Source organism: Electrophorus electricus, chromosome 11 (genome assembly GCF_013358815.1).
Source record: "Electrophorus electricus isolate fEleEle1 chromosome 11, fEleEle1.pri, whole genome shotgun sequence".
In the NCBI taxonomy this organism is placed as follows: Eukaryota; Metazoa; Chordata; class Actinopteri; order Gymnotiformes; family Gymnotidae; genus Electrophorus; species Electrophorus electricus.
In genome coordinates, this window is record NC_049545.1 from 605,001 (window position 1) to 617,500 (window position 12,500).

At 49.6% G+C, this 12,500-nt stretch overlaps 1 protein-coding gene across 6 annotated transcripts in view; it reads left to right on the forward strand.

The window, feature by feature from the left end:
• The window catches only part of inpp4b (inositol polyphosphate-4-phosphatase type II B), a 119,857-nt gene that overhangs the window by 26,417 nt on the left and 80,940 nt on the right, over positions 1-12,500 (forward strand). For 4 of the 6 annotated variants that reach the window (XM_035531634.1, XM_035531633.1, XM_035531635.1 and 1 more), the window contains one exon: positions 3,345-3,461. In XM_035531634.1, coding sequence (XP_035387527.1) covers positions 3,345-3,461 — 117 coding nt within the window. Of the gene's footprint in view, positions 822-2,072; positions 2,249-3,344; positions 3,462-12,500 lie in introns of those variants that run through there. The other 2 variants (XM_035531637.1, XM_035531639.1) reach the window with 2 other exon arrangements.

Sequence of the window (12,500 nt, forward strand, 5' to 3'; positions counted from 1 at the left end):
GCTGTGCTGTGCTGTGCTGTGCTGTGCGAGTACATAACCACACAGCCACATAACGCTTTGTGTTTAGAGCATGGAGCTTGGAGATCAGTGTCGTGCGCAGTGATGTGTAACATTAGAGGTCTTGGCTGTGACAGCATGTCTCTGTGATGATCAGCTCAATGTGTGTGCAGTGGGTGCAGGCACAGTGAGCACTTACAAACCAGTGTGTTGACCTGCACGCTGCACTACCCAGCCTGGATTAGGGCGTCATCACAGTTAAAACCACAAACACCTCTCTAACAGCCCAGCGTCTGAAAACATACATTCTCTTCTCTTGTTTTGATCACATTTTCTCCCCAGCTATTTTTAGACACCTTTCCATAAGAAAATATCATTAAAAAAAGATATGATAGAATAAGTAAGTTCAGAGAGTCATTAAGGATTGTGGTGGTGAGGGTGCTTCCCTCTTACATCTCAGCAGCTTTTCTAAATATAGGAGAGGATGTCTGCTCCCTCCTCTCTGAACTGACCTCATCGTAACTCTCTAATGGAGCCTTTATAAACTCTTTTTCTCTCTCTTCCCTTGTGTAAATGTTTGCTTGCAAGTGTTTTGTTAGTATGAAATAGCTAAAATAAGTCAGTTCAGACCAGTGAATGAAAACATTTTAACGTGATCAGATCTTTGGGATAAGAGGAGAACGTGAACATGGAATGTGAAGAATTGTATTGGGATACGTTAGTGACATCCGAAGGGGACTGGGGACAATAGTCCCAGCACTGAGTCAAAGAGCTCATATTTATCTTGCCTCAAAGAAATGTGTAAGCACAGTTGTGTGCTAGCGGTGAGTTGAGATGAAATGTTCTGTGTGAAAACTGTGTGTGTGTGTGTGTGTGTGTGTGTGTGTGTGTGTGTGTGTGTGTGTGTGTGTGTGTGTGTGTGTGTGTGCGTGTGTGTGTGTGTATGTGTGTGTGCGTGTGTGTGTGTGTGTGTGTGTGTGTGACTGTGTGTGTGCACGCGTGTGTGTGTGTGTGTGCATGCGTGCGTGCGTGCGTGTGTGTGTGTGTGTGTGTGTACAGCTGGGAACTTACATAAGTTTATGCAGCAGGGCACTTCCACACTTCTTGATGTAAATGGAAAAGCTGAAACTGTACTGACACAGCAGAACAATGAAGAAAGCTGGTTTATAACTGTGTGTGTGTGTGTGTGTGTGTGTGTGTGTGTGTACGTGTGTGACTGTGTGTGTGTGTGTGTGACTGTGTGTGTGTGTGTGTGTGTGTGTGTGTGTGTGTGTGTGTGTGTGTGCGTGCGTGTGTCTGTGTGTGTGACTGTGTGTGTGTGTGTGACTGTGTGACTGTGTGTGCGTGTGTGTGTGACTGTGTGTGTGTGTGTGTGTGTGAGTGTGTGTGAGAGTGTGTGTGTGTGTGTGTGAGAGTGTGTGTGTGTGAGTGTGTGTGTGTGTGCGTGTGTGTGTGTGACTGTGTGTGTGTGTGTGTGCGTGCGTGTGTGTGTGTGTGTGTGTGACTGTGTGTGTGTGCGTGTGTGCGTGCGTGTGTGCGTGTGTGTGACTGTGTGTGTGTGTGCGTGTGTGTGTGTGTGTGTGCGTGCGCGTGTGTGTGACTGTGTGTGTGTGTGCGTGTGTGTGTGTGTGTGTGTGTGTGTGACTGTGTGTGTGTGTGTGCATGCGTGCGCGTGTGTGTGTGTGTGTGTGCGTGTGTGTGTGTGTGTGTGTGTGTGTGTGTGTGTGTGTGTGTGTGTGTGTGTGTGTGTGTTGAACAGTGGGGGAAATTGGAAATGGGAAAATCCCCCATTCTAAAAATGCTTCCCAAGACTCTACAAGAGCATGGTTGCCACTCCAGAAAAAAATGTCTTTGATGCTTCTGAAGTCAAGAAAGTGTGTGTGTGTGTGTGTGTGTGAGTGTGTGTGTGTGTGTGTGTGTGTTCATTGCACTAGTGCATTGCAAACGGAACAAGCTGGACCCTTTGGGACATCTCTAAATCATCCCCCACCCCGTGCCTGCCTGCCAACCCCCAAAACACACACACACACACACACTCATGCAGCTCCGCATTTTTAATGTGCTCTCTCCACTAGTGGTGAGGAGTGTCCATTAGGAAAGGTCTGAGCTGTGCTGCAGATGCTGTACAGTGCAGTGCACCACAGCAGAGCAGGAGACTCTCCCACTGTTGAGTGGGACTGGCGGGTTGCGTCTGGGGCCTCCACGTGTCTGATATCCGGCCGAGATCTGAGCTGTTTCTCCAGACATGCTGGTGAGTGTGTTGTCCTAGCGTTAGCTTGTCCTGGGACTGGGATGGTTATGTTTGCATGTTAATGCGTGTTAATGTGTGCCTGTGTATGCAGGAGAAAGAGAGAACAAGGGAAAAAGATTGTGTCTGCGTGCATGTCTGACAGAGAGAGAGAGGAGGAGATGTGGGAGGATTTAGGAGTGTGAGGAACGGTGGGAATCACGTCTCTGGGTTCATGGCCCTGTAGACGTGTGTATCTGTACCCTTTAGCTAGACAAGTTCTTCCAAATCCTAAAAAACTCTGCAAGCAAGACCCGCTGTGTAAGTGTGGAGAGGTAAAGATGTCCGCTAAATCAATACCCAGATAACTGAACAGATAGACTGTGCCATTATTGATTGTGGCCTGACTAATTGCAAATCTGCCTTTTCCAACGAACTCAGCTGAGGTTGGGGCTCACACAGGGACTGCAGCGCTCTCGTGTAAACTGCTTGTTTACTGGACTTTTAGGTGTGTACATCTAATTTGTGCTCATTATGCTTCGTGCCTGCTGTGTCAAGGCTTTGCATTCCAGCCACACCCTTTGGCGGAGGGTACAACCAGAGGAAGTGCCAGTGTAAATACAGCGGCTGCTGCTCCCCCTCCCATGAGGGCAGGTCTGAGATCAGGCAGCATTAGCCACAGAACAAGGGCTTCTAGGGAGACTAACTTGAGGGCGTCCCTCACAGCCAGTCGGCTCTTGGAGCTTAAACAGGCGCAGGTTTGGTTTTATCACGGTGGAGTGTCAGACCCTCCCAGCTACTATGTGTCTCCGGCGGGGTAAAGACCCACAGATTCTAGCTTCACCACCTCCAGCCCACCAGAACCAGGCTGCAGCTCCCTCTCAGCAGTTCTGATCCGGGTGGGGGGTTTCTTTTCCGGCCCCCCTCCCACGTTTCCCAGTGAAGAAACTCTCTGTGTGTCTTTGAGAGCGCCTCAAGTCCACCATGTATAGCAAGCTTTAAGCAGCTGTTGACTCACACACACACACACACACACACACACACACACACACACACACACACACACACACACACACACACACACAACCTCTCACTCCATGCTGTCTCTCCTCCCTGCCAGGGAACAAGAGACCCTGTGTTCTTGACGGGTGTGAGTTTGTCACCCGACTGGCCCATCTGTGAAGAGAGTCAAATCAAGCTCAGCGTCTACGACGTGAAGGGCGACAGTCAGCGTACGGTGAGTAGAGTCGCGTTTCAGTGTTCGGCTGGGGGACATCACCTTAGTCTTCATAATCAGGCATATTCCGTAAAGACAGTGAAGTCCCAGACCTGCAGGACTGCCTAAGGAGGGTGCAGTCTGTGTAGGACTTAGGAGACATGTGACCAACCAGCTACACTCAACTCTTAGCTCAGTGGTTAAGGTTCTTGACTTGCAATCAGAAGGTTGCTGGTTCAAGTCCCACCACTATCAAGTTGCCACTGTTGGGCCCCTGAGCATGACACTTAACTCTCAATCATTATTATAATTTGCTTTGGATAAAAGCATCAGCTAAATGTATATTTCAAAACACATTCATCATATCAATAGACTATCTGAACTGTTTATACTTTTGTCTTGCTTTGATACAAAAGATATTTAATCTCCACTTCTTCCATAATTCATGAATCTCTCAGTCAGTGTTCAGACCAGCAAAATCTGAACAACTACAGTAAATTTTACAGACATTTAGATTCAAAACAACATTCAGTTCAAACTCCAACACCATTTTGATCACTGTGGATGGAAATATGTTGCATTTGTACAGACTAATGAAAAGAAAACACTTGATATACATGTAAGAGGCGTTAATCTGATTTTAGCACAAAGAGTATTCAGTTTATTCATTAGTTATATTTGTTTACAGTCCTGTTATCATTGACACAAAAGTGGTCATACTTGCACTGAAATGTGCGTGTAAACAGAGAAAAATAGATGATGAGATTTTTCCACGATTCCTGCAGTACAGTGGATCTTGCAGTACAGGTTAACTGATGTGCTGAGGTGTGTGTGTGTGTGTGTGTATCAAAAATACACTGTGTGAAGAGATTTGAAGAAGTCGACATGCTACTGAGACAAGTGTGAAAACGATTGTAAAGAACTGTAATTAATCACCAGTGATTACAAATCCAGACCTGGATTTGGATTCCAGATCCAGATTTGATTACCTGTGCCACAGAAGTGAAAACCAGTCATGCAGTGAATTAATACATACATCATTTATTTCCTTTATGTGACAAGCGTTATCCAGTGAATTAAGGTAATGGAGTTGAGGCGGTGCCTAAATCTGTTTGAAGGTGAAAGCTAAAGTAAAGGAAGCAGCGAGCTGTTGCGGTTCCTGTAGAACTGGGTCAGAGTGAAGACAAAACAGCTTCCCGTGGGGGCGGAGCTTCGGCACAAGCAGGAAGTGAGATCACTCCCTAGTGTTCTGATGAATGATACTACTGAACCCCACCCACCCCCCCGGCTTCTGCAGCATGCGGGGGGCCGTCTCTCTGAGTGACACCCTCACCCAGCTTCTTTGTGCAAAACCCCAGAGCCTGTTTTATTAATGTTAATGTATCAAAACTGCCAGTTAATAATTAATGGGTTCAGGCCAAGCTGTTGTGGTACAGTTACTGATATTAATGATGGAAATCCAGACTGCTGTTCCACAGCTGTAACACTATCATGTTTGGTCCCTCCTCTTCCATGGTTTCCCTGTCTTATGTTTTGGTTCCATTCCATAGTTTTGTTTTCTCCGCCCCTTTTTTGGTTTTCCACACCTGTTCCTCATTTCTAGTGTTGTTAAGTTCATGTTTTTAAACCCTGTCTTGTTTCCTGTATCTTGGCTGTTCATTGAATGTCTGTATGGATGTGTTTGAAGGTTTGTTCTCTGTGCCTCCTAGTCTGACTGGTTTTTCTTAGCTTCTGTTATAGCCTGCTTCCCATTTGTCTTTGTGTGTTTTTGGTTTATCATGTATCCCCGTAATCTCCGTATTGGTAAACTGACCGTGGACTACTTGGACAACTACAGCTCGGGTTTTTTCCCCAATAAATCTTGCTCTTCTTCGCACTGTGTTTGCCTCCTTACCGCTCACAGATACATACAGCTGTAAGAGGCGAGCGTTCGTCATTTCTAAAATTAACCTTGTTGATTTCATAACTACAGCGAATGTTACATATGAAAGTGTAAACAAGTGTGTGTACCAGGAAGCCATCAATGATACAGGTCCTGAGTGGGTGCTCTGCCATTCTGTGGCTTGGTTTTAATTCACCTTGAGAACACGTGCCATTTAGTCGTAATAAGTAGCTCGTTTCTTATGAGTCGGTTTCTTATGTGCCAAGATCGTAATTAAATGGCTTTTCTCAGGGCATGATTCCAGACAGGAGCTTCACCGCACACACAAGCACAAACTCAGGTTCATTTGACTTTATTTATGAGCTGTGATGTCTATTCAGAAGCAGGCGTCTGTTACCAAGGTGTCGCAGATTCGCCAGCTGCTATTCCTGATCGTCTCGCTAATTGCACCTTTAACGGCGTCATGGCCACTCGGCTACAGGAGATGGCCGAGACTCTGACCTCCATTAGGCAGGAATTTTGAATAAGCGGTGTTCAGATCAGCTCCGGCCAGGTGGCCCGGCAGAGAGGCCAGGGGAGGAAACATTCAGTGCTGTAGGAAGGGCAGGATGTCAGCCCCCTAACCACTCAGCCCTGATCACTTTCCCAACCAAGCGTCGCCCGTGCAACCACGACCGAGGCTTGTCACCATCCGTTCTCCCAGACTGGTGATGACGTGGGACACTGTTGGATCCTGGATGTGTGATCTCTCCTGGACGTCACTACTGACGGCTCCACTGTGCGTTACGTTATTTTATTATAAACACTTTCACTGTTATGACTGATAGATTCCACAGATGACTTAATATCAAAAGGCTGAAGAACTCATTAAGTAGTTAATTAACCTGTAGCAGTTGTGTCCTTGTGAACACAGTCAGTGGGGTTGCCTAGACTGGGAGGGAACATATTTAGGTTGCTCCTGGTTTTTTTGTCATTTTCACTATTTCAGGGCTGATCTGAGTGCAGGTGTGCAGGATGACATCCTGTTCTTTAGCAGAAGCAACGCCACAGCTCATCTTGCTCTGAATGTTTGTCCACTTTTGTCTAAATGGTGGATGAGCACAGCAGAGGAGGGGGTGGGAACCCCAGTCAGAGGTTGGGGAAGTGGGTAGGCTTCTGATTGTGGACTTGCAGGATCTCCAGGGCTGGGCGCTGGGTGTTGGATGCTGGATGCTGGACGCTGGGTGTTGGGTCTGGGTGCTGGGTGCTGAACGCTGGGTGCTGGGTGCTGGGTGTTGGGTGCTGGGTGTTGGGTGCTGGATGCTGGGTGCTGGGTGTTGGGTGCTGGGTGTTGGGTGCTGGGCGCTGGGTCTGGTGCTGAGCGCTGGACGCTGGGTGTTGGGTGCTGAACGCTGGGCGCTGGGTGCTGGATGCTGGGTGCTGGGTGTTGGGTGCTGGATGCTGGGTGTTGGGTGCTGGGCGCTGGGTCTGGTGCTGAGCGCTGGACGCTGGCTGCTGGGTGTTGGGTGCTGGATGCTGGGTGTTGGGTGCTGGATGCTGGGTGCTGGGTGTTGGGTGCTGGGCGCTGGGTCTGGTGCTGAGCGCTGGACGCTGGGTGCTGGGTGCTGGGTGCTGGATGCTGGGTGCTGGATGCTGGGTGCTGGGTGTTGGGTGCTGGATGCTGGGTGCTGGGTGTTGGGTGCTGGGCGCTGGGTCTGGTGCTGAGCGCTGGACGCTGGGTGCTGGGTGCTGGGTGTTGGGTGCTGGATGCTGGGTGTTGGGTGCTGGATGCTGGGCGCTGGGTGCTGGGTGTTGGGTGCTGGATGCTGGGCGCTGCGTGCTGGGCGGTGGGTGCTGGGTGCTGGATGCTGGGCGCTCCCCCAGACGTGAGGGCTTTGATGGCACTAGGTTCTGGGCCTCCAAGTGCCAAGTGAGCTCCAAGTGAGCTGTGACATGTGCACTTGATCCCAGAGTCCCGATCATCTGAGGGGCTAATGAGACCCACTCAAACAGGGTTATACTGTGCATGCGTGTGTAGGTGTGTGTGCATGTGCGTGTGTGTGTGTGTGTTGTATGATAAGCCGGAAACCCTGGCTGGCAGGTCACGTGTGAGTCACCACGCCAGACTGGAGCCCATTTTCATAATTTGCTGAGAACACAGAGAGACATTTCAGCTGGTGTTGCCATCCAGCGCTCTGACATTGCGAACAGAGCCTACTGCTCCTTGTTTCATACAAGGGTCATTTCCTTATGCCTGGAGCTCCAGTGCTGGGCATTCTGGGATACCTCCTACTGTGTGTGCATGAATAAGAGAGTGGGGGGGGGGGGCTGAAACTGAGAGAGAAAATGAAAGAAAGGAGCACTAAAGATCAGGGAGAAAGAGAGAGCGGTAGAGAGAAGAGAAAGTGAGGCAGGCAGGCAACAGAGGGTAGGCGAGAGGAGGGGCCCCGATGACTGAGAGGAGGAGGGGAGGAGGAGGGGAGGAGGGAGGGGAGGGAAGGGGAGGGGAGGGGGAGGAAGGGAGGAGGAGGAGGAGGAGGGAGGGGAGGGGAGGGGGAGGAGGAGCGGAAGGAGGGGAGGAGTGGAGGGGAGGGGAGGAGAAGGGCGGAGGAGGGGAGGAGGAGGGAGGGGAGGGGAGGGGAGGAGGGGGAGGAGGGGAGGAGGAGGAGGAGGAGGAGGAGGAGGAGGGGAGGAGGGAGGGGAGGGGAGGGGGAGGGGGGAGGGGAAGGAGGGGAGGAGGGAAGGGGAGGAGGAGGAGGGGGGAGGAGGGAGGGGAGGGGGAGGAGGGAGGGGAGGGGAGGGAGGTCCAGGAGGTCACTCTCTACCCCACCTTGTGTTCTTTTGCTTTGTGTGGGATCTTGATCTTTCTGTACGAATCTTATCTGCAGATCAAAGATGTTTGGCCAGACACTGTAAACATCTTTGCATTTTGTGTGTGTGTGTGTGTGTGTGTATTCATACAGTGGTGTTTTAAGGCTTAAATGTACCAAATTCCCCAGTTTGTTTTCGTTCCTGTTTTTGGAGCAAACCGACATAAATCCACAAGCCAAACTCGAACCCTTGGTTCTATATTTATTACACGCAGTGAGATCACAGAGCGGGTGAGGCGGAGTGGATTAGGAGGAGAGGCATGTGACAAACACAGATACGATTTCTGTTCCTTTAGTGTTCGTTTAGCTCCCATGCGGAGCCGTTACGATGCAGGTCTGTTACCAGCCACAGGACGTGTTGTCAGTAGAAGCAATTATCCACTGCCCGCTGCCTTAATGAATATGTCATGGCTGCTGGTGGAATGGCATCATGGGTAATCATACAGTAATTTGTCTCGCGCCTGACCAGGACTGAGCTGTTTAGGAGAGATGTGCTGCCTCTCCGCCCGCTCCGCTCTGTCTCATGCAATGTGATTGGTTGGCGGTTCTGTTTATGCAGGTATGACGCTGAAGACAGTCGTCTTGGAGGTCTGAGAGCTGTACTGGGAGAGGTTCAGTCAGCAGGGCCCAAGTGCATGTCACACACACTCCAGACATACGCACGTACCCATCACAGCGAACACGAGTGTATGCCGACCATGACAACGCGTTCACACACGCTGAGGTGATCTAATACTAGTGTGCTGGTGAGCGGTAGCTTGCATAAGGAAGGCGTGTGGGTGGGCGGTACCTTGGATATTGCAGGCGTGTTGGTGGGCGGTACTTTAGATATTGCAGGCGTGTTGGTGGGCGGTACCTTGGATATTACAGGTGTGTTGGTGGGCGGTACTTTAGATATTGCAGGCGTGTTGGTGGGCGGTACCTTGGATATTGCAGGCATGTTGGTGGGCGGTACCTTGCATAAGGAAGGTGTGTTGGTTAGCGATACCTTGGATATTGCAGGCGTGTTGGTGGGTGGTACCTTAGATATTGCAGGCATGTTGGTGGGTGGCACCTTGCATAAGGAAGGCGTGTTTGTGGGCGGTACCTTGGATATTGCAGGCGTGTTGGTGGGCGGTACTTTAGATATTGCAGGCGTGTTGGTGGGTGGTACCTTGCATAAGGAAGGCGTGTTTGTGGGCGGTACCTTGGATATTGCAGGCGTGTTGGTGGACGGTACCTTAGATATTGCAGGCGTGTTGGTGGGCGGTACCTTGGATATTGCAGGCATGTTGGTGGGCAGTACCTTGGATATTGCAGGCATGTTGGTAGGCGGTACCTTGGATATTGCAGGCATGTTGGTGGGCGGTACCTTAGATATTGCAGGCGTGTTGGTGGGTGGTACCTTGCAAAAGGAAGGCGTGTTGGTGAGTGGTACCTTGGATAAGGAAGGCGTGTTGGTGGGCGGTACCTTGGATAAGGAAGGCGTGTTGGTGGGCAGTACCTTGCATTCCATGTACCATACACAGTTATGGATGTCTGTGAATATCTGACTATGTGCAGAGAGATGGATAAGCAGAAAGAACTAGAACAAGACATCTGCAATACCGTCAGAGTTGGAAACGAGCAGTGGGGGAGAGATCAAAGCTGGGGCATGTGGGGTGTGAGAGACTGAGAGAAAAGGGAGCAGGACATGTGAGAGATCAAACACACACTCTCACACACACACAAACACACACACACACTCTCACACACACACACACACTCACACACACACACACACACACACACACTCACACACACACACTCACACACACACACACACACACTCACACTCACACACTCACACACACACACACTCACACTCACACACACACACACACACACACTCACACACATACACACACACACACACACACACACACAGATGTCCCAGATTCTGACTGTGAGGGACAGAAACTCATAACCTCAGAGGTCCTCTAATGCTTCTCCTAAAAACGCTACCAGTTGGAAGGCACACTGTAGGAAGATGTAGGGTAGGTAGGGGTACTGTAGGGTTAGGGGTATCGTAGGGTTAGGGGTATCGTAGGGGTACTGTAGAGTTAGGGGTACTGGAGAAAGGTGTACTATAGGATTAGAAGTACTGAAGGTAAGGGTACTGTACTGTAGGTAGGGGTATTGTAGATGGGGTACTAAAGGGTTAAGGGTACTTTAGGTAGGGGTACTATAGGGTTACAGGTACTGTAGGAAGATATACTATAGGTAGGGGTACTGTAGTGTTGGTGTACTGTAGGAGTACTGTAGTGGTAGACGTATTCTAGGTTAGGGGTACTCTAGGTTAGGGATACAGTAGGTAGGGGTATTCTGGGGGTATAGTAGTGTTAGTGTACTGTAGGTAGGGGTACTCTAGGGGTACAGTAGGTAGGGGTACTCTAGGGGTACAGTAGGTAGGGGTACTCTAGGGGTACTGCTAGTTAGAACGGGTTTTTTCATGACTACACCCTCTCCACCCACTGCTGCTAGATCAGGGTAGTGATCAGTGCATCTGGAGCTCAGGTTTGAATCCTAGCTGTGCTGTGTCATTCCTTCAGGGTGGCCTTGCCATGGGGTAGTCAGTGCTCTCACTGGGAGGTCCTTCTCGCTGTCCTCTGTTACTAAGAAATGTATTAGCCGATCAGGTGTCCAAGTGGTAACCAGAACTTCATTCCTTTTTGTTTTTTAACTCTGCTGTCCGCGTCCCTGACAAACGGAGACACTTTTGTACATTCTGGTCTTTATTGATTTTACTTCTTCTTATTTTACTCGGTGTCTTAGATTTGTCTGTTTCATCAGACAAATCTGTGGAGGTCTTTTGTGTTCTGTCTGTTTGTCTGTAAATGAGAAGCCTGTAAGATGTACCAATACACTCCCCCAGATGTTAAGGATGTTTCTAAGTTTCCAAGCATGTTCTAATATTTTTTCTCACCTTCTGACTTTTAAATTGTGCCTCCAAGACTGTTTAATTTAACTCTTCCTCAAGAGTGAAGTATGTCAGATAACATAAACTGTTCGTGTCCATATTGAGGCTGTGTGGTGAATATCACCCACGTTAACAAAGCTGCCCAGGAACACACACACACACACACACACACACACACACACACATTAACAAGCTGCCCGGGAACACACACACACACACACGCACACACACACACGCACGCACACACACACACGCATACACACACACACTCACACACACACACACACACACACACACACGTACGTTAACAAGCTGCCCGGAACACACACACACGTACGTTAACAAGCTGCCCGGGATCACACACACGCGCGTGCACATACACACACACACACACGTTAACAAGCTGCCCGGAACACACACCCACACACACACACACACTCACACACACACACACACACACACACACACGTACACACACATGTACACACACACACACACACACACACACGCAGACACACGTTAACAAGCTGCCCGGGAACACACACACACACACACACCCACGTTAACGAGCTGCCCGGGAACACACACACACACACACACACACACACACAGACACACATTAACAAGTTGCCCGGGAACACACACACATACACACACACACACACACACACACACATACACACGCACACACGCACGCACTGCCCGGGAACACACACTCACACACACACGCACACACACACACACACACATGTACGTTAACAAGCTGCCTGGGATCACACACACACACACACACTCACACACACACACACTCACACACTAATGGAAACTCACCCGTCAGGCTCCTCCAAGACCCTTCTCAGATGACCCCTCCTTCTTCCCATAATCCAGCGCTGCACCCTCCAGAAGGCTCCTCCTCCCTGTGTGCCTTTGTGTCTGTGGGGCTGACCTCTGTGATCTGCTGTTCTCCTGAGAGGGGTCTGTGTATGTGTGTGCCTAATGGTCTTGACCTCCAGAGCAAGCGCCACGGTTGGGATACGGTTCCTGACGCTCCTGAATGAGTCTGTTTGACCTTACCGCAAACTGGAGGAATTCCCAGCAGAGGCAGAGTAAATATGAAGAAAGAGACAGAAACACCGTCTGAATAATTATTATTATTACTGGAGTTGCTGTAAAAAGGGTATGAATATTTATGAGACATAAGCATGTAGTATTTTTAAAATAATGGATAAAGGGTGTGAATAGTCTACGCTAATGTCAGCTTTGCTTTGAGACTTTCTGAGATTTCTTTTCCCTTCTCGTTCTCGACAGTCTTTTCAAGCCTCTTCCCCATGTTCTCTCTCTCGCTCTCTCTCTCTCCCTCTCTCTCTCTCCCACACTCACTCTCTCTCTCA